General features: G+C 43.4%; 1 protein-coding gene across 3 annotated transcripts in view; it reads right to left on the bottom strand.

Moving 5' to 3' along the window:
* Positions 1-25,556, bottom strand: part of LARP4B (La ribonucleoprotein 4B) — a 90,361-nt gene that overhangs the window by 32,539 nt on the left and 32,266 nt on the right. Inside the window, exons 1-4 of one of the 3 annotated variants that reach the window (XM_055544179.1) lie at positions 14,383-15,063; positions 11,421-12,598; positions 7,145-7,283; positions 6,777-6,917 (exon numbers count right to left, since the gene is read on the bottom strand). In XM_055544179.1, the coding sequence (XP_055400154.1) occupies positions 6,777-6,917; positions 7,145-7,283; positions 11,421-12,598; positions 14,383-14,422 (1,498 nt within the window). In that variant the 5' untranslated portion in view covers positions 14,423-15,063. Of the gene's footprint in view, positions 1-6,776; positions 6,918-7,144; positions 7,284-11,420; positions 15,078-25,248; positions 25,309-25,556 lie in introns of those variants that run through there. The other 2 variants (XM_055544180.1, XM_055544178.1) reach the window with 2 other exon arrangements.

The raw sequence follows: 25,556 nt of genomic DNA, 5'->3' as shown, positions 1-25,556 counted from the left end.
TTAAGGTTGGTTAAACATTTTTTTTAAATCAATGTAATTTATCTTAACACACACAAAAAAAATACAATACCAAAAAAAAAAAATACAATCATTGCCACAGATGAAGAAAAAGCATGACAAATTCCTCTTTAACCGTTCCTCCTTAAAACTCTCAGCAGATCATAACAGAAGGGGATCTGGTCCGCCCAGCAAAGGCCACAAACACAAAACCAAGAGCACCATTGTACTTAATGGCGAAAGACAATGCCCACTCACCATCAGTCAGATATTTGCTCTTACCACATCTGTTCACCTCTGTAATGAAAGGTCTATTCAGTGCAATGAGGCAAGATAAAGGAATAAAAGGAACTAGACTGGAGAGGAAATAAAACTGGATTTACTCACAGATAACACCAGTCCATGTAGAACATCCAATGGAATCTACAAAATAGTTTCTAAAACTAATATGTGAGCTTAATAAGCGTTCAGGGTATGATACAAATTTATACAAGTTAATGTATTTCTATCTATTAGTAACAAATAGTTGCAGATTGAATTTTTAAGAACCACTTACAATAGTATTCTTGCCTAGAGGATCCCATGGACCAAGGAGCCTGGTAGGTTATAGTCCATGGGGTCACAAAGAATCGGACACAACTAAGTGACTAACACACTTTCACAATAGCACCAAAAAATATGAAATACTTAATGATAAACTTAACAGAAGATGCGAAAAGCCATCAGGCTGAAAACTGAAACATACAGTGAAAAATACAGTCAAGAGAGACTAAAGATCTGAACAAGCAGAGACATATACCACGTCAGTCATGAACAGCAAGCCAAGACGCCAATCTTCAACTCATCTACAGAGTCAATGAAATTCCAATAAAAATCTCAGCACGCTACAGAAATTGACCAGGTCACCTGAATTTGCATGGAAATGCAAAGGACCTAGGATCAGCCAAAATAAGTCTGAAAAAGAACAAAATTGGAAGGCTAAATAATACTACCTGCTTTTAAAGCATTATTTACAGTAATTAAAACAGTGTGGTTTTGTTGTCCAAACAGACTGATGAAGAAGAGAGAGTCCAGGGACAAACCCACATACTCAGGGACAAATGATTCCGACAAAGGCAGTGCAGTGGGGAAGGGCAGGAGACTCTGTCTGACAAATGCTACTGGAACAACTGCGTATCTATTAATACATGTGCTGGGGGGAGGGGAAGAACACTGCTTCACACCTCGCACCACATACAAAAATTAATTAAAAATGGACCACAGACCTAAAAAATGTAAAACCATGTAACTGGGATTTTCCTGGTGGTACAGTGGTTAAGAATCTGCCTGCCAACACATGAGACATGGGTTTGATCTAGGTCTGGCAAGATCCCACACACTGCAGAGCAACTAAGCCCTCAGGCGGTAACTACTGACCCTGAAGTGCTGCAGCTACTGAAGTCCACACCCCTAGAGAAAAGTCCACGCCACAACCAAGAGCAGCTCTGACTGAGCCTGAGTGCTGCAGCTACTGAAGTCCACGCCCCTAGAGAAAAGTCCACGCGCAGCAACCAAGAGCAGCTCTGACTGAGCCTGAGTGCTGCAGCTACTGAAGTCCACCCCCCTAGGGGAAAGTCCACGCTACAACCAAGAGCAGCTCTCACTCATCCCAACTAGAGAAAGCCTGTGCACAGCGATGAATAGCTGGTGCAGCCAAAAATAAATTTTAAATTAAAAAAAAAAATACAACTTAAACAGCAGAAAACATTTGTGACCCTGGATTAAAAGATTCTGTAGGAACAACATGAAAAGCAAGGTCCATAACTCGACAATGTAAAAGGTTTTAAACTTTTACTTTTCAAAAGATACTATTAGGAGAACAAAAAGACAAGCCACAGACTGGAAGGATATATTTGCAAGTTACATAAAGATAAAGACTTCTGTCCAAGGAACTCTCAACTCAATAATCAGATCAGATCAGATCAGATCAGTCCCTCAGTCGTGTCCGACTCTTTGCGACCCCATGAATTGCAGCACGCCAGGCCTCCCTGTCCATCACCAACTCCCGGAGTTCACTCAGACTCACGTCCATCGAGTCAGTGATGCCATCCAGCCATCTCATCCTCTGTCGTCCCCTTCTCCTCCTGCCCCCAATCCTTCCCAGCATCAGAGTCTTTTCCAATGAGTCAGCTCTTCGCATGAGGTGGCCAAAGTACTGGAGTTTCAGCTTTAGCATCATTCCTTCCAAAGAAATCCCAGGGCTGATCTCCTTCAGAATGGACTGGTTGGATCTCCTTGCAGTCCAAGGGACTCTCAAGAGTCTTCTCCAGCACCACAGTTCAAAAGCATCAATTCTTCGGCGCTCAGCCTTCTTCACAGTCCAACTCTCACATCCATACATGACCGCAGGAAAAACCATAGCCTTGACTAGACGAACCTTTGTTGGCAAAGTAATGTCTCTGCTTTTGAATATGCTATCTAGGTTGGTCGTAACTTTCCTTCCAAGGAGTAAGCGTCTTTTAATTTCATGGCTGCAATCACCATCTGCAGTGGTTTTGGAGCCCAGAAAAATAAAGTCTGACACTGTTTCCACTGTTTTCCCATCTATTTCCCATGAAGTGATGGGACCAGATGCCATGATCTTCGTTTTCTAAATGTTGAGCTTTAAGCCAACTTTTTCACTCTCTACTTTCACTTTCGTCAAGAGGCTTTTTAGTTCCTCTTCACTTTCTGCCATAAGGGTGGTGTCATCTGCATATCTGAGGTTATTGATATTTCTCCTGGCAATCTTGATTCCAGATTGTGTTTCTTCCAGCCCAGCGTTTCTCATGATGTACTCTGCATATAAGTTAAATAAACAGGGTGACAATATACAGCCTTGATCAACTCCTTTTCCTATTTGGAACCAGTCTGTTGTTCCATGTCCAGTTCTAACTGTTGCTTCCTGACCTGCATACAAATTTCTCAAGAGGCAGATCAGGTGGTCTGGTATTCCCATCTCTTTCAGAATTTTCTATAGTTTATTGTGATCCACACAGTCAAAGGCTTTGGCATAGTCAATAAAGCAGAAATAGATGTTTTTCTGGAACTCTCTTGCTTTTTCCATGATCCAGTGGATGTTGGCAATTTGATCTCTGGTTCAATAATAAATCAATCCAATTAAGAAAATGGGCAAAAGACTTGAACAGACCCATCACTGAAGAAACATACACACTTGAAAAGATGTTTGACACCATTAGTCACTAGTGAAATGTGAAGTAAATCCACAGGAAGACTCTACTATCAAAGTTTTGGAATGGTTAACATTAAAAAGACTGTTGGTATCAAGTGCCAGCAATGGTGTGGAGCAGCAGAGGCTGTGACCACTGCAAGTGGGGGTGCAAGGGGACAGCTATGTAACACAGCTCTATCATTTCTTAAAAAAGATAAGCCAATGCCTAGCGGATGACCCATCTACTCCATTCCTGGGTATTTACCCAAAAGGAATGAAAACAGATGTACACACAAAGCCTTGTTTATAAATGTCCACTGTAGCCTTATTTGTAACAGCCCCAACTGAAAACAATCCAAATATCAACAGGTGAATAAAAAAACAAACTATGATAGGTAATGGAATGGAACACTACTAGGTCCAAAAAGTAAAGGCCCCAAAATGTTACCACTTGAATGAATCTCAAAACAAGTAAGTAAAAAAGCCTCACAAAAAGAGCACATACTATAAAACTCTTTACATACAATTCCAGACTAAAGTGCAGTGACAGAAAGCAGATGAGTGGTTGGCTGGGGCAGGGTGTGGGCAGGAGGAAGGGCACAGGCAGTCTCCGTGGCAGCTGGCACGACTCTGTCATGACTGGAGGTGGTTCCTCAGGTGTCTACCCAGCAAGTCCAACTGGAAGAATCAGTGAGTCAGTTCTAGAATGATCTGAATACTGCTTCAAGCTAAGGAAAATAAAGCTTACAGAGAAAGCAAGGATATTCCAAATGTGATGTTTACGGTACACCAGTGGTGCCTCATTAGTGCTCTACACCCCGAGGTTTGGCAGGTGTGAAACGGCCATCCAGGAGCTCGACTGCAGCACTGTGGGGCAAGTCTGAAACCATGAATGGAAAATGAGACCACTCTACATTGCAACACTTGTCTTCTTCAGCCACATCCGTCTATCTGCTCAGAACAGACAGAGTAGGTAGAGAATTACATTTAAACAAGTCAGAGGCATCTGCTAAGCAACTATGAAGGAAGTTAGATGCAAGGAAGTAGTTGAAGTGATGGTCTATGTAATCCAGGCAGAGTGACGAGGGAAGTGAGGGGCCAGGCGGGGACGGGCACGTGGTCACAAAGGCCAGCAGCAACTGTGCAGACGAGGTCTTTCTGGGTCCTCTTCTAGGGGAAAATAAATACTTAACGTCAAACACTTACACAGTACTTAATTAATAACCTTTCATACATAACCCTACAGCTGGTGGTAAGAAAGGGAAGGCAGGCTTTCTCAGTCATACAACCTTCTCTAGACAGTGACATGGGGTCCTGAACACAGTCCTTGTGCAGCCGCTCTGCTAAGTGTTGGCAGCCAATCTGGGGGAGCTGCTTCTTTGCACTCACACGCGCCGATCTGACTATCAATAACAAGCGTGCAGCCTATTCCTCAGGTCTGCTGGGGTCTGAAACTGTCTGGTCTTTTAGATTAAGGCAGAAACAAAATCAGAGGTGAGCAACTGTTGTTCCATTACCCACGGGCATTTCTATGCTGGCCCACACCCTGCACCCCAAAAGAGAACTCCCATCTTTTTCTTCTGAAACACTTTAAATAATCCTTTCACAAAGAACCATCTCCTCCTGGGTTTGACTCAATTTCAACATGAACATTTCCTGTCTGCACTTCTCCTGGCACTTCGCCTTCTCATCAGCCTCATCTTCTCCTACTCAAATCTGACCTGCCTTTCGAGAACTGTTTAGGTCTTACATTCCCCTGAGGCCTCTGGACCGGCACCCCTCACCTCTGCATCAGCAGGAGAGTCAGTTTACAGAAGAACCAAAGGAACCAGTGAAAGGTACATTGTTTAGGGACAGGTTTAACAGGCAGAACTTTTAAAGCACATCAATGTCTGGACGGGGTGATGGCAGCCACTGATAGTACCTTTGCGCACAGAGGAGTGGACAGGAAGCTGCCTGGGGCTCTGATGGTGAGCTGGGACCACCAAGCATGCACCCCAGCTCACTCCGGCCCCTCGTGCTCTGGCCTACTCTCCACTAGTGTGGAGAAGCCATTGCAGGAAGGGGGTGAGGTGCACACACATTTAGAGGGAATGGAACCAGCTCGAACCCAACCCTCAAGGCTTCTTTCTGCTTCAGCACCAATGACTGAGGAGTATATTTCAAATGAAAGGGGAAAAAACTAATGAAATAAATAGCAGATTAAAAAAAATCGAAGTATTAGTAATAAGAATGCTAACTGAAGTTGGGAAAGGAATACATGAACACAGTGAGAATTTTAACAAGAAACTAGGAAATAATTTTAAAAAAAGCAGCAGTCAGAGCTGAAGAATACAATAACGGAAATGAAAAACAGTGTAAGGACTAAAAACAGAGCAAGTAACACAAAAAAACTCACAAGTGACCGGGAAGACAGAATAACGGAAACCACTCAATAAGAATAGCAAAGAACCACTTCAGCTATTTTTAAAAATAAGGATAGTTTAAGGGGCCTCTGGGACAACATCAAGTATACTAAAATCACATTACAGAGGTTCCAGAAAAAGAAGAGACAGAGAAGGTAAAATATGCATCTGATGAAATCATGGCTGGAAACTTCCCAAAGCTGAAGAAACAGATATCCAGGAACAGGAAGCATGGAGGGTCCCATTCCAAACGAGATGGAACTCAGAGACCCACACCAAGACACATCATAATTAAAACGGCAAAAGTTACAGATAAAGAGGATTCTAAAGGAAGCAAGAGAAAAACAAGGAGTTACAATCAAGGGAACCCCCATAAGGCTATCAACTGACTTTTCAGCAGAAACTCCGCAGGCCAGAAGGGAGTGGCAGGATACGTATCAATGGCTGAAAGGTAAAACTTGTAACCTCCATTACTCTACCCAGCAAGATAATCATTTGGAATTGAAGAAAAGATTAAAGAGCTTCTCAGACATGAAGAAACTGAAAGAATTCATCAGTACTAAACCTGCATTGAAGAAATGTTGAAGGGTCTTCTCGAAGTGGAAAAGAAGAACCTATAGGAAAGGGAAACCCCGCTAGGAAAGGCAGATACATAGCAAGGACTGAAGATTATTTATGTAAGTCAGTATACAGATTAAAATACAAATTGTAGATGCAACTGTAACTACAAGTCATACACAGATTAAAATACAAACTGCAGAAGCAACTATAACTACAAGTCGTATAAAGATTAAAATACAAACTGTACAAGCAACTACAACTATATACAATTAAGGGAGAGATAAGAATATGCAAAATGACATAAAAAAAACAAAATGTGGGGGAAGGGAGTAAAAATGCAGATCTTTTAGAATGTGTCTCAACTTAATTGACTATCAATCATTTCTATTAACATGTAGATAAAGTTACAGGTCAACATATATGAGGAACACTGTAACCACAAATCTGAAAACCTGCAATAGCTACACAGAAGCTAGAGAGAAAAGAACACAAGCATGCCACCAAAGAAATCATCAAACCACAAGGGAAGAAACAAAAAAGAGGAAGAAATGAACAAAGAACTAAAAGTGCAACATAAAGCAGCCCAAACTCTACATGAAAATGAAATCATAAAACAGCTTTACCTGTCTCGCCACTTTCAGGCGGTGACTCATACTCTGAGTGGTCCAGACCCAAAGTGCTCATGGCTGTCTGGTCTGACTCCTGTAGATCTGACAGCCCAACATTGTCATGACTTTTGTCACCATCACCGTTGGTGTCCAATCCTGTAATTAAGAATTTCAACCCAAGAGGAAGGGTTAGAAGAACAGCTTTTTCTTAAAACAAAGACTTACACCTGCAGTTACTGACCTTTTCAACTTGACTGTGAGAGACCTCAGGGTTCATAAATACTGTCACCAACCATGACACAGATCTTAAACACTTTCCCAAAAGTGAACTCAAAGGAAACAAGGCTGCAGCGCAGAGCAGAGGCCCAGCCCCGCCCACTCACCGAGGTGGCCACGGCCAGGTGGCGCCTCCCAGACGGTGCTCACACCGCCGTCTGCAGCTCCACGCGCTTCCAGCTGTAACAGTGGAGTGCCCCATACTTTTGCATTAGGGTTTAGCTCTGAAACTTTGGCTGTTGGTACCTAAGAAAAAATATGATGTGTTTATTTGTATCCAAATTCCAATCACTGCAATTTTACTTACTAATTCAGAGTTAAAACACATCCATGCTATAGAATTTATGTGAAAAAGGCTGAACCTATTTACACATACTTTTAGGGAGAAATCAGATGCAAAAGTGATCGAAGTTGATGCACTCAGAACTCCACTCACCAGATGTTAATTTCTCACCAAGTGAAAGGCACTCAAGAAATGGGAATCAAAGTCCTGCCTTCATGGGGTCTCTGATCAACTTTTTTAACTGGTGACTCAGTTATTTCTCTGGTCCAGACTACCCAACACAATTCAAAGATTTGCAAATCTGAGAACCAATGGATGAAACTCTAAAATAAAGCTTGAACACTGCTAAAGGTTAAAGGCCATAGAAAATGAAAGAGTCATGGTGGAGAGGCGCCAGATGCGGACACCCTGTGACTGTGCCCATTTCCAGTCACGTGACCCCCAGGCTGTTCCAAACACACTGGCCCTCAACTCCCTGGGCTCGTCTGTCAGAACACTCCCAGACGTCTGCTCGGCTGGCTCACACCTTTGCGTCCCTTGGGGACTGCTAGGGTCTTTCCTGGCACACCTCACTAAACCCACCACCACCCTTGAATTTTCTCTCTCCTGCTTACAAATCCTGAAGAGTCCCCCAAATCTAAAAGAAGCTGATGTCCTGGGGCAGCCACCCCAATTCCTAGCAAGCCTGGCCACGACCTGCATTCTCCAGGCACTGCACGTCACGACCCCACCAAGCAGGGCCAGGGCTGCAAAAGGGGAACAGGCCGGGTCCCAGGAGCCCAGGCAACAGCTCCACGCTGGGAGCAGCCTCCTGGTGCCACCAAGAAAGGCCATCTCTAAGGCCAGTGCACCATGATGAGCCGAGTAGGAAACAACGTGTGGGTCAACAACCTTAAAAAAAAGAAAACACATAATAAATTCACTCTAGCTGGGATGACTGACACTTGCGGTGAAAAAACGATTTGTGAAACTGAGGTAGAGGCTGATATGGATAAAGTTATAGAGTATCCTCTGCCCATATCTCGAGGCATGGACAATAAACATCACGCCCAGAACCAGGCACCTACGTGAGGGCTGATCTGGAGTCCTTCTAAATTTTAAGTACCAGACAGGGCAAAGAACAGGGTACCCCTTCTCCTTCAAGAATGTTTCCCTCAAGAAGCACTGAGTCTTCAAGCTCCCTTCTTATGTGACATCTAAACTTCCAGCTCATTGCTGGACTCTGCTCCTGCACACCCACCTGTGTGTTCAACACACACTTCTGACATCCTCAGTGAGTGCAAGGCACAGCACGAGGTGGTCCGGGAACAAGGCAGACAGGACTGCACCAAGCACAGTAACAGACAACCTCCACGCCTCATGGGCACCACTGCCCTCCTCAGCAGGTACACCTTATCTCTCTGTTCTCTTTTTCTTCAAATTCAGGCCTTTATTCTTTCCTATACTAATACTCTCATAACCCACCTCTTCTGGTTACACCCAGTCTCGTTCTCCCATGTGACACACATCAAGTTTTCCACCCACGGAACAGACCCCTGACCTCATGGACACACTATACATTCTCTAAATTCCTAACTCCAACCTGCACTTTGCATGAGGTCTTCCTCGTTTTTAGCACCACCTGCAGTTGGCTATACTGCATCACCAACACACATTTTACAGCTAACACACACACACACACACACACACACAGTCCTGGAACACACTGCCCACAAACAGCATCCTGAAAGCCACGCAGGCCTCGGGCTCCTCCCCCTCCGCTCGCCCGTAAGGCATGTCCTGTCCTCCCCACAGGCTCCCGGCGTCCACTCTGGGCACACTCTAAGGCACACACACTCTGGGCACACTGACACCTGCAGTCCTGAGCCCAGCAGGGAGCTGCCTGAGAAACATGTGGGAGGAATCAATGTTTCGTGATGTAATAACATAAAATTCTACTTTCTACTATTTGACAACTTGTGCAAGGCTTTATGCCACAGCTGACTGGAACACTATCCATGCACAAGTGACTACTTCTACAGTAGGCAATCAGGCATCAGGGGCTTCACACAATCTCCAGCAGCCAGTCAGGATTTGAGGGATATTCTGAGGTTTGACAGGGATGTAAGAACGGAGATGTGACAGCCAGCTGGGTGCCAGGCACACTCCACGCACACTCCTGAGTCATGACAGCCCCATGACACAAGTAAGGAAACCAAGGCAGAGGAAGGTTAAGTAACTCACCCACAAAAATGATCCTAATTAGAAAACTGTGTTCTAATATCAAGAAAACAAAACATTTATCAAGAGCTCATTAACTTCTTGTAACTCACATGAGAAACAACTTGGACTAAACAAACACATTTCTTCAAAATGCAGCTATTTTCCTGCTGTCACAGGGACCTCCAACTGATTATCAACAATTCAAGTTTCATCTGTGTGGCTTCCTAAGTCTTATTTTTCCCCTAAAAAGTCATGGCCAAGCAATAGTTGGTAGAACTAGCAGTGAGCTGACCTTAATGGCCACATTCTGAAGCCATTCTACACAAATGACCCATGTTACTCTTTCAAGAGTGCAGTATCCCCAAACTTTGACACTCAAAGAAACACTACCCCTCAGTGCTATGCTCCATTAACAAAAATAAATAACCTACCAACTCACACACTTTGGCCAGGAAATAAAACCATCCCACTGACAAGTTAGTGAGTAGGAACCAGAACACCGAGTATCAGAGAAGGGGGAGGCAGATGGAGAATATAAGACAGGTGAGATATGGAAGGGAAAGAACTGCCCATTTTCTAAAGTTTAAGTGAGCCTGGACTAGTCCTGGATTGGCACTAAGTTTAGCAACTCAGAGCAATTCAAAGACTTCACAATCATGACATCTGTAACTCTGGCTTGTTACCTGTGAAACAGCATAATAGCAGCTATAATGAGATGTCTGCACAGGCACTTTGAGGACTGGAGTTTTGAACAAAAAGCAGTACCAGTAAGTGTAGCGTGTCAGGTGAGCACACTGTCAGGCACATGGCGCAGCTGACAGCTAACTCAGAGCAGCGCACACGCACCTCACCCTCCCATGCAAGAGCAGGAGCCATGTGTGCTCCACCTGAGAGACAGGTGTGGACAGCTGGGGAGAGCTGTCAGCCACGTCCACTGAGGGAAGCGGTTAAGTGGTGCTCGCCTCCAGAACTACTGTAGGAATAAAACTGATTAACCTGAACATAACTGTTTCGGGAAAAACTCCCAAATCTGAGCATGAAATAGAAAGAAAGGAGGTTAGTGGATAAATTACAGAATTTAATTTCTACTTGTTTGTTTCCATATAATAGGCATAATATTTGAGCCACATCTATCTGTTCACTATTACTATTTCTCTTGCCTAATACAACAAAAACCACTAAAAATAAACAGACTGAATGAATGTTCTTTTGCTACTACAAGTGTACGTGCCCAAAGGACTGCATCAAGAACAAGACTAACTTCCTGTTTCTTGAAAGTTTGCATTTATTACAGAAATTCTAGGAAGATGCTCAACAACCTGCTTGGTGCAGGATCACGTACTGGTTTGGTTCTCCCAAACCAGTGGGGCCTGGGCAGTGAGGTTCTCAAAGTTCTGCAGGTGCTTCTGAAGAGAAGAGGGAACCGACATCCTGGAGCCAGTTAAAAGCACCAAGCGTACCTCCCTGGACGGCTGCCAAGCAAAAGCAGTAGAAAGCAGATTTCAACTCCTCTGTGTTCTCCAAGTGTAACCTTCTGCGTGATTTTAAAACATCCAATGGGCCAAATGTTTGTTCCACTCCACAAGGAGCCAGTGGTGAGGACAGGATGGATGAAAACAGGGCAGGGCAGCCTCCACAGACAGCCACGCCTGATGACCTGTACCAAGGCACTAGTGCTCCAAGTCCACATGTGGATCCTAGCTTCAATATACTAAGAGGGAACCAAATTCACACTCTGCAGTTTGGAAATGATTAAACTGATGCTATACTAACTTCGTTTTATAACAACATTGAAACAACTAATAATTGTTTAGAATAAATCTTTGTTAATTCCAAGTTAAAAAGCAAAATGAAAGATAAGCACATCACAGCAATAAAAACTGATATAGCATACTTACTAAGTGTGCACCTGTCTCTTGCCATCCCCAAATGACAGTATCTTCTGCCACTGGTAGCTGAAAAGGAGGCTTTTCCATCCAAAACAAAGACATCTCCAGGTCCTGGGGCTTACAGTGCAGGTCCTCACTAAAGATTTGCTCATCTTCTAAGGTATCTTTCGTGACTGTATCAGTCCATGGACAGCCTGCTTCAGATCTGCAACCATCTGCTGGCCCCTCAGAAAACACCTGACTTGCCAGCTCCGCCATCGGGTAGCAGGAAAGTGCACTCAGAAACTGGGGATGCTCATGCCCTGGGGGGCTCCGCAAATCCCCCTCAGACAGCTCTTCAGACACAAGCGACAGGGCAGGGTACTCACAATCTGGGACGGCCACCTCCCTGCTGTCACCTGGGACAACAGGAATCCCCTGCAGCCCGTCCACTTGGGCAGGGTAAACACCAGTCACGCAGGAGCACCCTGCACGAAAAACCCCTAACTCCACTCTTTCAGAAACCACCAAGCCCATGTCCCCTTGTAAGGCAGGTCCCTGCGCCGTGGGCCTGGTACCGCTCTGGCTGAAAGGGCATGTGCATGCACCTGTCCCACACAGGCCTGTGTGGCTGGCAGTGCCGGGCCCGCCACAGCCTTCCTGCAGACGCAGTGCCTCCTCCTCTTCTCCACCCGTCAGCTCTGGTTCTTTCAGCCCTGAAGCTCGCCCACCAGAGGCCTCAGGAGCGTCTCCGGCTGACTGGGAGAGAACCTGCTTTGGCAGAGGGCTGCCACCACTGTGCACAGGGCTCACCCGCATGCCTTCCAAGTCCTGCACGCCTGGGGCCGAACTCTTGCTTACAGGTGGTGCAAGGCTGAGATCCTCATGACTGCCGTCATTCACTCGGTAGGTATCGTTCCTTCCTGTGTGAGCTGTCTCAAAGTCAGGATTCTTTGCTTCACCATAACTGACACAAGCAAGCACACTCTGACTGGGCACTGCTGTGCGTTTCTGTGCATTTGCTTCCCAGTCAAAGGTTGTTCGGGGGTCTACCTGGACGCTCTCTGTGGCAGCTGTCCCGGTGTCCCTGTGACTGGCTCTCGGGGGTTCCTGCTCAGAACTCTCTGGTCTGTGAGGGTCCTTCCCTGAGCTCTCCACACACGACTCACCCTCTGTTTCACGCTCCTCTTCGGCGCAGGTGAAAACACCTGCAGAGGAAATGAGGTCACTTGCAGGCCACCTGGAGCCGAGGAGGGACTTGCTGTGTGGAGGTGCTCCCTGCGAGTCTTGGGACATCCCTGGCCCGGCTGCGGCCTGCACTGCACACACCACGTTGCGGCTCTGGGCCCAGGCCTTGCTGGCCCCGGTGTTCATACTCAGGTCCACCTGGGCGGCAGCTCTCCACTCAGAAGCCCTCCTACCACAAGCCTCATCTTCCAAAACTCTAGTGTCACCCTCATCCTGGTAAGATGGATGATCCCGAGACAGCAAAGACAAGCCGGCCTTGTCTACACGCGGGCCGCGTCTACTTTCCACACTGCGGTCGCCCAGGCGCTGCTCCGCAAGTACCAAGGGCCTCCGGCCGTTGCCTCTGTGAGGGGCTGGCTCTTGGAAATTTGCATGAGTAGGCAGAAATCTAAAGGTCCCTGAAGTGATACATCTTACTGAACTTAAACTGATTCTATCGCGACATACGGAAAGGATTCTGCAGTCTGATCTGCTAACATCTAAACTGGAACAATCGCTGCCTTTCAGTGGTTTTGCAGAGTTACTTGCTCCTTCCCTTCCAGAGTTTAAACTCTGAACTGCATGAGCTGTTACAGTCCCACAATCACCATCTCCCTCAACAAGTGAAGCGCCACTGATTACAGTACTCTGTGAATCAGTCACCAGACCCCCAGGCTGTGAACTGCCACGCGATCTCCCTTCAGGGATGGTGCGTGCACTCACTAGACAGGCAGCGTCTGAGTGGATGTTTAAAGTGGGGAGTGTGCCCACATTACGGAATGTGCTCCTTTCTATGTCAGCTTCAGGGAAGCTGGCGAAGGTCTGCGCCAGCAAGGCACCAACGTCTGCGGCACAGGGTGGGTCACTGTCACTCACCAGGGCAGAGCGAGGTTGAGCTTTCTCACCAAAAGCCCACTCTCTCTCCCTTGGGAGTGGCCTGACCTGCAGGGGCAACTTTGCCCCAGGGGCCTCCGACCCCCCAGGCCCACGGCCAGCACTGTCTGGTAGCTGGGCCCCTCTGTAGGCCCCCTCGGAGGTGACAGCTGGACCGCTCTGGGGAGCTGTAGCTGTTTCACACGCATGAGCACACAGCTCATCTCCACCTTCTGGGCCGTCAGGATCAACAGCACAAATACTGTAAAACCTGCTCTCTCGGGAATTCCTACACCGTTTGCAGTCACCACAAACAAGACCTCCGCCTGCCCTCTCCTCACCACTCAGATCTGAGGAATCAGCAGCACTACCAATATGAACAGTGACCAGCACCTTGCTCCCCACCTCAGAGCTTTCCCAGGTGGCTGGGCAGTGGCAGGGAGGGTGGTGGCCAAGGCCCTGGTCAGGGGGCGCCGGGGCTAGAGAGTAGGGCCCCTCACCATCAGGGAGGCCCCCCCACAGAGGGCCCCGGGCACCTTCACCACCGTGCCCCATGGTGGTGATGTCAGGGTTCCTGTCAGCCTCACCTATGTGTCCAGACCCAGTAAAGAGCCCGGACGTGGGAGAGGAGTCCAGCAGCCGCCCAGGCGCTGGGCCCTGTCTGCGTGCCAGCCTTGCCAAAACCCCAGCCCACACGCTGGCCCTGCGTCCACCACCAGGAAGCTCCTCATCTCCAAAGGCACTGAATAATGAAGATAAAGTTTTACTTATCTTGCTCTCCGGTTCCTTCTCCTCCACTGATTTTTGTAACAGGCCAATTTTTTCATTGTCATTGTCACTACTTAATTCTTTGTGGAAGCAACAACCCATGTTCAAAAGTTCAAAAACTCACATAACAATGCCTGTTGCTTTCTGAACCTCCACAAGTGCATCTCCCACTAACTTTCTATGGTTTCTGACGAGAAGCTGACACCCAGATCCCAAAAATAACCCTCGCACAGCAGTCACATGTCCCTGCCACTCAAGTCCCAAATCCGAATCACAGCAGACCTGCCCAGTGGCAATCTCCTCATGCCCGACAGTCCAAACAGCACCCAGAGTCCAAACACACACATAACACAGGAGATCTTTCTGGTATTTTTCTTATTCTCATAAATCCAATAGAAAACTAACTAACATTATTATCCCAGTCAGAAGCAGTCACTACAGAGTTTGGCTTTTTATACCATTTCAGCATTCTCTGAATTGCATTTCACGGAATGGTAGCAACCAAAGGAGTTAACATATATCTTCTCCCCAAAGGGAAACAACAGTAAAAATGTGTTCTTTAAAATTCTTAGGTTCTTAAAGTTGTCAATATTCAGTAATGATCATGCTAGGCACAAAACCGGAATGGTGTCCAGTAAGAGATGTATATTGAAGGGTTCCCTGTGAATAGCATATGCTGTCTGGGATTTGCGTTAAAACACACCTGGCCTGAAAATAAAGAAGTAAATACATACAGACATAACACTTTCAAACGCCATGTGTGCAGAGGGGAGGAAAAAGAAAAAGCAAACTACAAGGGCGGGAACTGTTCAAGTCAAAATGGGTACACAGGTTTGTTTTATTACTGTATTTCTGCAGATGTTCAAAAGTCTTGGTTAAAAAAAATAATAATAAAAAAAAAAAAACCAGAAAGAGCAAGAGAAACAAAGAAAGAAAATCGACACCTGCAGCCCAGTCCAGGGACCCCCAAAAGCTCCCAAATGAAGCCCTTCTTTGAGCATGAGGAGTACAGTTATCGTGCATCCCATGGCCCAGGAACATGAGCACCACAATGGATCTGAACTTACTTCAACATCCGTAAGCTTTGTTCTCTGAATAAGAGATTCATTTTCTTCAGTTCAGTTCAGTCGCTCAGTCGTGTCTGACTCTTTGTGACCCCATGAATTGCAGCACGCCAGGCCTTCCTGTCCATCACCAACTCCAGGAATTCACTCAAACTCATGTCCATCGAGTTGGTGATGCCATCCAGCCATCTCATCTTCTGTCGTCCCCTTCTCCTCCTGCCCCCAATCCATCCCAGCATCAGAGTCTTTTCCAATGAGTCAACTCTTCGCATGAGTGGCCAAAGTACTGGAGTTTCAGCTTTAGCATCAGTCCTTCCACTGAACACCCAGGACTGATTTCCTTTAGAATGGACTGGTTGGATCTCCTTGCAGTCCAAGGAACTCTCAAGAGTCTTCTCCAACACCACAGTTCAAAAGCATCAATTCTTTGGCGTTCAGCTTTCTTCACAGTCCAACTTTCACATCCATACATGACCACTGGAAAAATCATAGCCTTGACTAGAGGGACGCAAAGTAACGTCTCTGCTTTTGAATATGCTATCTAGGTTGGTCATAACTTTCCTTCCAAGGAGTAAACATCTTTTAATTTCATGGCTGCAGTCACCATCTGCAGTGATTTTGGAGCCCAAAAAATAAAGTCTGACACTGTTTCCCCACCTATTTCCCATGAAGTGATGGGACCAGAGGCCATGATCTTAGTTTTCTGAAAGCTGAAGTTTAAGCCAACTTTTTCACTCTCCTCTTTTCACTTTCATCAAGAAGCTTTTTAGTTCCTCTTCACTTTCTGCCATAAGGGTGGTATCATCTGCATATCTGAGGTTATTGGTATTTCTCCCGGCAATCTTGATTCCAGCTTGTGCTTCATCCAGCCCAGCGTTTCTCATGATGTACTCTGCATAGCAGTTAAATAAGCAGGGTGACAATATACAGCCTTGACGTACTTCTTTTCCTATTTGGAACCATGTCCAGTTCTAACTGTTGCTTCCTGACCTGCATATAGGTTTCTCAAGAGGCAGGTCAGGTGGTCTGGTATGCCCATGTCTTTCAGAATCTTTCACAGTTTATTGTGATCCACAGTTAAAGGCTTTGGCATAGTCAGTAAGGAAGAAATAGATGTTTTTCTGGAACTCTTTTGCTTTTTTGACGATCCAGAGGATGTTGGCAATTTGATCTCTGGTTCTTCTGCCTCTTCTAAATCCAGCTTGAACATCTGGAAGTTCACGGTTCACATATTGCTGAAGCCTGGCTTGGAGAATTTTGAGCATTACTTTACTAGCATGTGAGATGAGTGCAATTCTGCGGTAGTTTGAGCATTCTTTGGTATTGCCTTTCTTTCGGACTGGAATGAAAACTGACCTTTTCCAGTCCTGTGGCCACTGCTGCGTTTTCCGAATTCGCTGGCATATTGAGTGCAGCACTTTCACAGCATCATCTTTCAGGATTTGAAATAGCTCCACTGAAATTCCATCACCTCCACTAGCTTTGTTCATAATGATGCTTCTTAAGGCCCACTTGACTTCGCATTCCAGGATGTCTGGCTCTAGGTGAGTGATAACACCATCATGATTATCTGGGTCGTGAAGATCTTTTTTGTACACTTCTTCTGTGTATTCTTGACACCTCTTCTCAATATCTTCTGCTTTTTTTAAGTTCATACCATTTCTGTCCTTCATCAAGCCCATCTTTCCATGAAATGTTCCCTTAGTATCTCTACTTTTCTTGAAGAGATCTCTCGTCTTTCCCATTCTGCTGTTTTCCTCTATTTCTTTGCATTGATCGCTGAGAAAGGCTTTCTTATCTCTCCCTGTTATTCTTTGGAACTCTGCATTCTTTTGCTGACTATGATTCAAATATGACATTTTGAAAACAAAATCATTCTATTAATTCTTTTGTGAGAGAGATTTTTCTATGTTAACCTACAAGTTATGGCTGGTGGACTTCTAACATTTTATAAAACACTGATAGTTTTTGATTAAAAAAAAAAAAATTTAGGATTTCTGCTTAAACATGATGATAGCAATTCAATCTGACTGTTCTACACTCTCCTCCCCCTGATTTCCAAATCTCATCTTGCTTTGTAAGGCCACCCCTCTCAACCGTTCAGAACAACTCTCTTATGCCCACATGCCGCCCACTCTTCAAGCGTCTGGGAAAGCATCCTAGCAGTAAATGCACCACTGAGTCTCTCAAACTGGGGGATCTGCAGGCTCTCTCAAAGATGCAAACACAAACATAGGTTTAAGAGTGCATTGTTGCTAGGCAACAACACTTAACTGACCTAGTAAGAGCCTCTCAGTGGTGTCCAACTCTGCAACTCCATGGACTGTAGCCTGCCAGGCTCCTCTGTCCATGCAGAGAACAGTGGCTGTTCCCTTCTCCAGGGGATCTTCCCAATCCAGGAATCAAACTGGGGTCTCCTACACTGCAGGCGGATTCTTTACCAGCTGAGCTACCAGGGAAGACCTAACCTACTGAGAAAAGAATTGAATCTAGTACAACATTTCATTCATGCCCAGGGAAGGCTAGGTGACACCAAGGTGTACACAGAAGTAAATCGATAAAAGCAGTAGGAAGTTGTTCACTTGGCACTCAGCAGTTCAGGCTGAGAAAACTCAAAGGAATTCTTGGTAACATACCATGAGCACTTGGTGAAGGAGCTTTCATTTTAGCGAAATACCACCTGCCAGACTAAAAATGAATGTCACCAATTTGCATTATATAGGTTTAGGCAATCAAGTTTTATTTCTATAAGAATTACATACAATAAGAATTTTTCAGTAGTTCTATGCAAAGGTCTGTCTAGTCAAGGCTATGGTTTTTCCAGTGGTCATGTATGGATGTGAGAGTTGGACTGTGAAGAAAGCCGAGAGCTGAGGAATTGTTGCTCTTGAACTGTGGTGTCAGACTTTATTTTTTTGGGCTCCAAAATCACTGCAGATGGTGACTGCAGCCATGAAATTAAAAGACGCTTACTCCTTGGAAGGAAAGTTATGACCAACCTAGATAGCATATTCAAAAGCAGAGACATTACTTTGCCAACAAAGGTCTGTCTAGTCAAGGCTATGGTTCTTCCTGTGGTCATGTATGGTTGTGAGAGTTGGACTCTGAAGAAGGATGAGCGCCGAAGAATTGATGCTTTTGAACTGTGGTGTTGGAGAAGACTCTTGAGAGTCCCTTGGACTGCAAGGAGATCCAACCAGTCCATTCTGAAGGAGATCAGCCCTGGGATTTCTTTGGAAGGAAAGATGCTAAAGCTGAAACTCCAGTACTTTGGCCACCTCATGCGAAGAGTTGACTCATTGGAAAAGACTCTGATGCTGGGAGGGATTGGGGGCAGGAGGAGAAGGGGACGACAGAGGATGAGATGGCTGGATGGCATTACTGACTCGATGGACGTGAGTCTGAGTGAACTCCAGGAGTTGGTGATGGACAGGGAGGCCTGGCGTGCCGCGATTCATGGGGTCGCAAAGAGTCAGACACGACTGAGCAACTGAACTGAACTGATGCTATTAAAAAGACAATTTTAAATCAATGACAATCTTTAAAAAGTTCTCACTTAAAAGGTTATGAAAAATGTGGGGAAGGGGAGTAAGAAAATGTACATCTTTTAGAATGTGTTTGAGCTTACATGATGATCAGTATAAAGCAAGTAGATACAGTTATGGGTTAAATACTGGAAAACCAGGGTAACCACACATCAAAAAAATACAATGGATTCACAAAAACCAAAAAAAAAAAAAGACTCAAGAATAATAATGAAAGAAAACCATTAACCACAAAAGGAAAAACAAAAGAAACCAAGAAAAAATACAAAATTAACTGCAAAACAAGGTTTAAGATGGCAATAAATACATACTAATCAATAATTACTTTAAATGCCAATGGACTAAATGTTCCAATCAAAAGACAGTGTCAGACTGGATAATACAACAAGAACCTACAGTATGCTACCTATAGGAGAGCACTTCAGGGCAAAAGACACATATAAACTGGAAATGAGACAGAAAAAGACATTTCATACTCAGGGAAATGACAAGAAAGTGGAGTTGGCAATAGTCGTATCAGACAAAACAGACTTTAAAACAAAAACCACAAAGAATGACAAAGTAGGACACACATAAAAGCATCAACACAAGAGGCAGACATAGTATTTGTTAACATACATGCACCCAATACAGGAGCACTTAATACATAAAACAAACACTACAGACATAAATGTAAAAAATGGATGGGAACATAGTAACAGTAGACTTTTAACATTCCACTGACATAAACGGATAGATCTTTCAGACAGAAAATAAGAAGGCAACAAAGATCTTGAATGACAAAACAGAACAATTAGATTTAATTGATATTTCCAGGATGTTACATCCAACAAAACCAGAACACACATTCTTTTAATTTAACAGAACACTCTCTAGGGCACAAAACAAGCCTCAACAAACCAAACAGAACAGAAATTATTTCAAGCATCTTTCCTGACCACAAGAGCATAAAAGTAGAACATCAACCACAGAAAGAGAAAAGAGAAAAAAAACAACTGCACAGACTAAACAACATGCTACTAGGAGACCACTGGGTCAACAATGAAATCAAAGATGAAATTTTAGAATTACTTCTAAACAAATGACAATGAAGACGCAACCATACAAAAACTATGAGATGCAGCAAAAGCAGTTCTAAGAGGGGAGTTCATAGTGATACAAGACTTCCACAAAAAAAGAAGAAAAAAATCTCAAATAAACAACCTAATCTATCACCTAAAGAACTAGAAAAGGAACAATAAACAGAACCAAAAGCTGGAAGGTAGGAAGAAATAATAAAGATCAGAGAGGACACAGAAAATTAAGAAAAAGATCATAAAACCAAGAACTAGTTTTTTGAAAGGATAAACAAAAGTAACAAACCTCTGACCAGGTTGACCAAGAAAAAAAAGGAATACAACTAAACAAAATAAGAAATGAAAGAGGAAAAGTAACAACCAATACCATGGAAATACAAAATACTGTTAAAGAAAATATTATGAACAGTTAGTTATATGTGAACAAAACAGACAACTTAAAAGAAATGGACAAATTTCTAGAAATACATAGCCCACTGAAACTAAGTGAAGAATTAGATAATTTGAACAGACAGATCACTAGATGTGAAATACAATCTGCAATTTAAAAACAACAATAAACTCCATGCAAACAAGAGTCCAGGCCTGGATGACTTCTCTGGGGAACTCCACCTAACACACAAGGAAGAGCCGACACCTATGCTTCTCAAACTCTTCCAAACAACTGAAAAGAAAAAGACATTCTCAGTCATCCTACAAAGCCACCATCACCTCTGAAGGACATAAAACTTTTAAGACGGCCAAAAAATTATAGAAGGAAAAAAAGTATGAGAGTTGATTTTATTCTAAAGGGCAACTCGGTTACTTTTTAATTGCATTTTTTATTTTTGGTAACTCAGTTACCTAATCCATATAAACAATAATAGCTTTAAAATTCTTTTCTATATCATTAGGTGAAGTTATTAAGTGAAAGTCGCTCAGTCGTGTCTGACTTTTTGTGACCCCATGAACTAATATAATACAGTCCATGGAATTCTCCAGGCCAGAATACTGGAGTAGGTAGTCTTTCCCTTCTCCAGGGGATCTTCCCAACCCAGGAATTGAACTGGGGTCTCCTGCATTGCAGGCAGATTCTTTACCATCTCAGCCACAGGGAATACAATAAAAAACCCTATTTGTGGATTACAAATTTATATCTCAGGCCCTAACCTCCCTAATTAGGACCAACTGGCACTAGTGACCCACTTCACTGCTCACTTAAATTTTTAACAGGTGGATTTTCTCTCCACAAAGCTCTACTCTTCCAGTTTTTTTCATCTCAAAATAGAACCATCATCCACTAAATTACTCAACTATCCCTGATCGATTTATCCCTCAGCCCAATCCCTACATCCAATCCATAAATTGGTGCCATTTACGGATTTCCAGGAAATCCAAAATCCATTCATTTCACGTCTAAGCCACCATCATTTCTCACCTTACTTACCAGTTCTTTAACTTGGTTTCTTTGCTTCTATTCTTGGTGGCAAGAATACACAGAAGAACTATACAAAAAAGATCTTCATGACCCAGATAACCACAATGGGGTGATCACCCACCTAGAGCCAGACATCCTGGAATGCAGAGTCAAGTAGGCCTTAGGAAGAATCACTATGAACAAAGCTAGTGGAGGTGATGGAATTCTAGTTGAGCTATTTCAAATCCTAAAACATGATGCTGCTAATGTGCTGAACTCAATATGCCAACAAATTTAGAAAACTCAGCAGTGGCCACAGGACTGGAAAAGGTCAGTTTTCATTCCAATCCCAAAGAAAGGCAATGCCAAAGAATGTTCAAACTACAGCACAATTGCACTCATCTCACAAACTAGCAAAGTAATGCTCAAAATTCTCCAAGCCAGGCTTCAACACTATGTGAACCATGAATTTCCAGATGTTCAAGCTGGATTTAGAAGAGGCAGAGGAACTAGAGATCACATTGCCAACATCCACTGGATCATAGAAAAAGCAAGAGAGTTCCAGAAAAAATCTACATCTGCTTTATTGACTACACCAAAGCCTTTGACTGTGTGGATCATAACAAACTGGAAGATTCTGAAAGAGACGGGAATACCAGACCACCTTACCTGCCTCCTGAGAAGTCTGTATGCAGGTCAAGAAGCAAGTTAGAACTGGACATGGAACAACAGGCTGGTTCCAAATAGGGAAAGGAGTACGTCAAAGCTGTATACTGTCACCCTGCTTATTTAACTTATATGCAGAGTACATCATGAGAAACGCTGGGCTGGATGATGCACAAGCTGAAATCACGATTTCTGGGAGAAATATCAATAACCTCAGATATGCAGATGACACCACCCTTATGGCAGAAAGTGAAGAGGAACTAAAAAGCCTCTTGATGAAAGTAAAAGAGGAGAGTGAAAAAGTTGGCTTAAAGCTCAACGTTCAGAAAACTAACATCATTGCATCTGGTCCCATCACTTCATGGCAAATAGATGGGGAAACAGTGGAAACAGTGTCAGACTTTATTTTTGGGGGCTCCAAAATCACTGCAGATGGTGACTTCAGCCATGAAATTAAAAGACAGTTACTCCTTGGAAGGAAAGTTATGACCAACCTAGATAGCATATTAAAAAGCAGAGACATTACTTTGCATCCATCTAGTCAAGGCTTTGATTTTTCCAGTGGTCATGTATGGATGTGAAAGTTGGACTGTCAAGAAAGCTGAGCGCCAAAGAATTGATGCTTTTGAACTGCAGTGTTGGAGAAGACTCTTGAGAGTCCCTTGGACTGCAAGGAGATCCAACCAGTCCATCCTAAATGAAATCAGTCCTGAATATTCATTGGAAGGACTGATGCTGAAGCTGAAACTCCAAAACTTTGGCCACCTGATGTGAAAAACTGACTCACTGGAAAAGAGCCTGATGCTGGGAAAGACTGAAGGCAGGAGAAGGGGACAACAGAGAATGAGATGGTTGGATGGCATGATGGACAAGAAAAAGAGTTTGAGCAAGCTTCGGGAGTTGGTGACAGACAGGGAAGCCTGGTGTGCTGCAGTCCACGAGATCACTAAGAGTCGGACACAACTGAATGACTGAACTGAACTGATTCTTGGCTCACTACAATATATTCTATTAATACAATGAAGTCAAAGTAATCTTTTTATAAGTCATGTTATTCCCCACGTAAAATCCTCTATCTCTATCCCAAATTAATTTCAACCACTCAGAGACAATGCAAAACTGTTCCCTAATGCTGACAAGAGCTAGGTTTTGCTTCTGGTATTACTTTCTACTTGTTTCTCTTTCTAAAGGAAATAAAACATGCCAAAGAGGATATATCTCTTCTTGAGTCAGCTCTGAAGCTGCCCAGGCTGCCCAGGTTCAAATCCTGGACAGATGAGCAATCTTAGGGAAACTGCTAAAGCCTCTCTGCTCTCAGTTTCCTCCAGTTAAGATCACTTTTTACACTCACTGATTGGCTAGACTTGCAAACAGTTAGAACTCAATAAGGGTATTATTTGGGGAAGGAGATTAGCAGGGAGCTGTATAACAATTGCCAGCACCACGGCCAAAATGCAAACCTGCTTGTGAATTATTCAGACATTTATTTGGGCGTTCCTAAGGCCATTCTCCTCCTGTTTACACTGCATGCAACTCGAGGGGAAAGACTCAACCTTAAAAAAGACTGGTTCCCAAATCAGACCGCTAAGCACAGACACTTTGCAGTTGCACAACTGCAGACTATGAAGGGTCAGTACTCAGAGCCACCACACCAACTCAGCTGTCCACACACAGGTGTGCCATTATAATGCCAGTTAGAAAAACGTTCAAAGCAATGTCATTTATGATAGCAGGAAAAAAAGAAACACGTTTAATGTAACCAAAAACTGAACAGCTAAAGAAATGATGGCAAATCAACATAAGATACCACAGGGCAAGTACAAGGGTATATATAGATGAAGTCTGCTATGGGGGGAAAGCATGAGGTAAAATATGTATAAACATACTATTTAAAACTACATAAAAATGTGTGTACTCTTTAACAAGACTTCCACTTTCTACAGAATGCAAATCTGTTATAAAGTTTTAAAGAACACACATGTTGTGAGCCCAGATGGTCTCTTAATGATGATCCCTTCTAGTTCTAGTATTCAGTGATCCTATGAAAACCTAAAGTGTGCAAATACTCTGAAAAACCGGTGAGTAGAATACACATACTTTACAATACCAGATGTCAGAGATGTGTTCTGTGACACAAGGGTAGCAAAGCTGGATTAAGAACCAGCCATGTAATGCTCGATTGTAAGACATGAACTCTTTACAATGACAAAGAAATCATGTGCAGGCAGCACTAGTTGCAAATCATTTCTCTAGAGAAATGAATATGGAATGCTGGCTCAAGTGTTATACTTCTTTTCTAGGCAGGTCTTATCGTAATTGTTTTCCACAACATAATTTAAAAAACAAGCGAACCCCAAACCAAAACCCACCCATAGAATCCAAATATCTAGTTTTATGCCCTAACATGGGTTTTAAAGACATGTGAATATTATATCAGACCATGAATCAACCAAGAGGACGTGGGAGATTTGATCTAAAACAGTTTTTTAAATCTGTCAGTGATTTCTGTATAATGTTAACTCTTATATTTGACTTTCAAATGACTTAAAATATTATAAAATTCACTTAAAATCAGTGTAAGATACAGTATGCAAAAAACCTACATACATAATAATGATAAAATTCAGTAGTTTGGAGGACACCCTTCATTTTTTAAAATTCTGCCTTATTAAAAATATATCAACAATGCAACCCCCGCCTTTAACTTCTATATGAGCTGCTTATAAGTTGGGGTGTAGATGAGGCTGCTATAAATTTTGTAGTATTACTTTTAAAAATTTACATTTACTTTAAAAAAGACTTAATTTTAAAATTCTGTAGGACTTATGAGATCACTTAGAAGACTGCCAACCTAAATGTGCCTGACTCCAAATGCATCTGATATATGAAAACGAAAACAGTGAAACCAATATTCTCAGTAAAAACTTAATATGACTTCTGTGCTTTAAGGAATACAGGCTGTTGAAATGTAAAGCTAATCACACACACACTAGATGATCAGTGAACCATTAACAACACTGTGATGAAGAGATGAAATTAATACACGTGGCACTCAGCTGTCTGTAGAGCTACACGCACACACCAGAAGAGAATACACAGTACTGACATACACTGTTCCCAAGTGGGTCCTCCCCCACTCTCTTTTTGGGGAACATTCACATTTTCTAATTTCTTTACAATTAATATTTACCATAATGCATTGTCTGTGAGCTTTAGCTATGATTAATCTCTGAACTGAATTACCTGACTCAAAGCTGGAATGGAACTTGTCTGAGAAGTTGTCTGAGATATGGGACCATTCATCTGTAAAATTGAAAACACCAGACACACCATCACTACCATGCAAAGAAACACATTTTCAAACCATGGTAATATAGCAAAACAAAACCCACTGAGAAAAGCACACTTATATGACAAAGAAATTTAATGAGGTAGTCAAAATGATGTAAGAGCCTTGAAATTTAAAATACTTTTAAATTCCGACTGGTGTTATTCCTTGTCATTTCAACTGGAAAAATTAAGAAAACCTACTTTTCCCAACATCATTTAGA

This window comes from Bubalus kerabau, chromosome 13, assembly GCF_029407905.1.
Source record: "Bubalus kerabau isolate K-KA32 ecotype Philippines breed swamp buffalo chromosome 13, PCC_UOA_SB_1v2, whole genome shotgun sequence".
Taxonomy (NCBI): domain Eukaryota; kingdom Metazoa; phylum Chordata; class Mammalia; order Artiodactyla; family Bovidae; genus Bubalus; species Bubalus kerabau.
The sequence above is the reverse complement of the archived record's forward strand: the minus strand, read 5'-3'. Positions and strand labels throughout refer to the sequence as shown.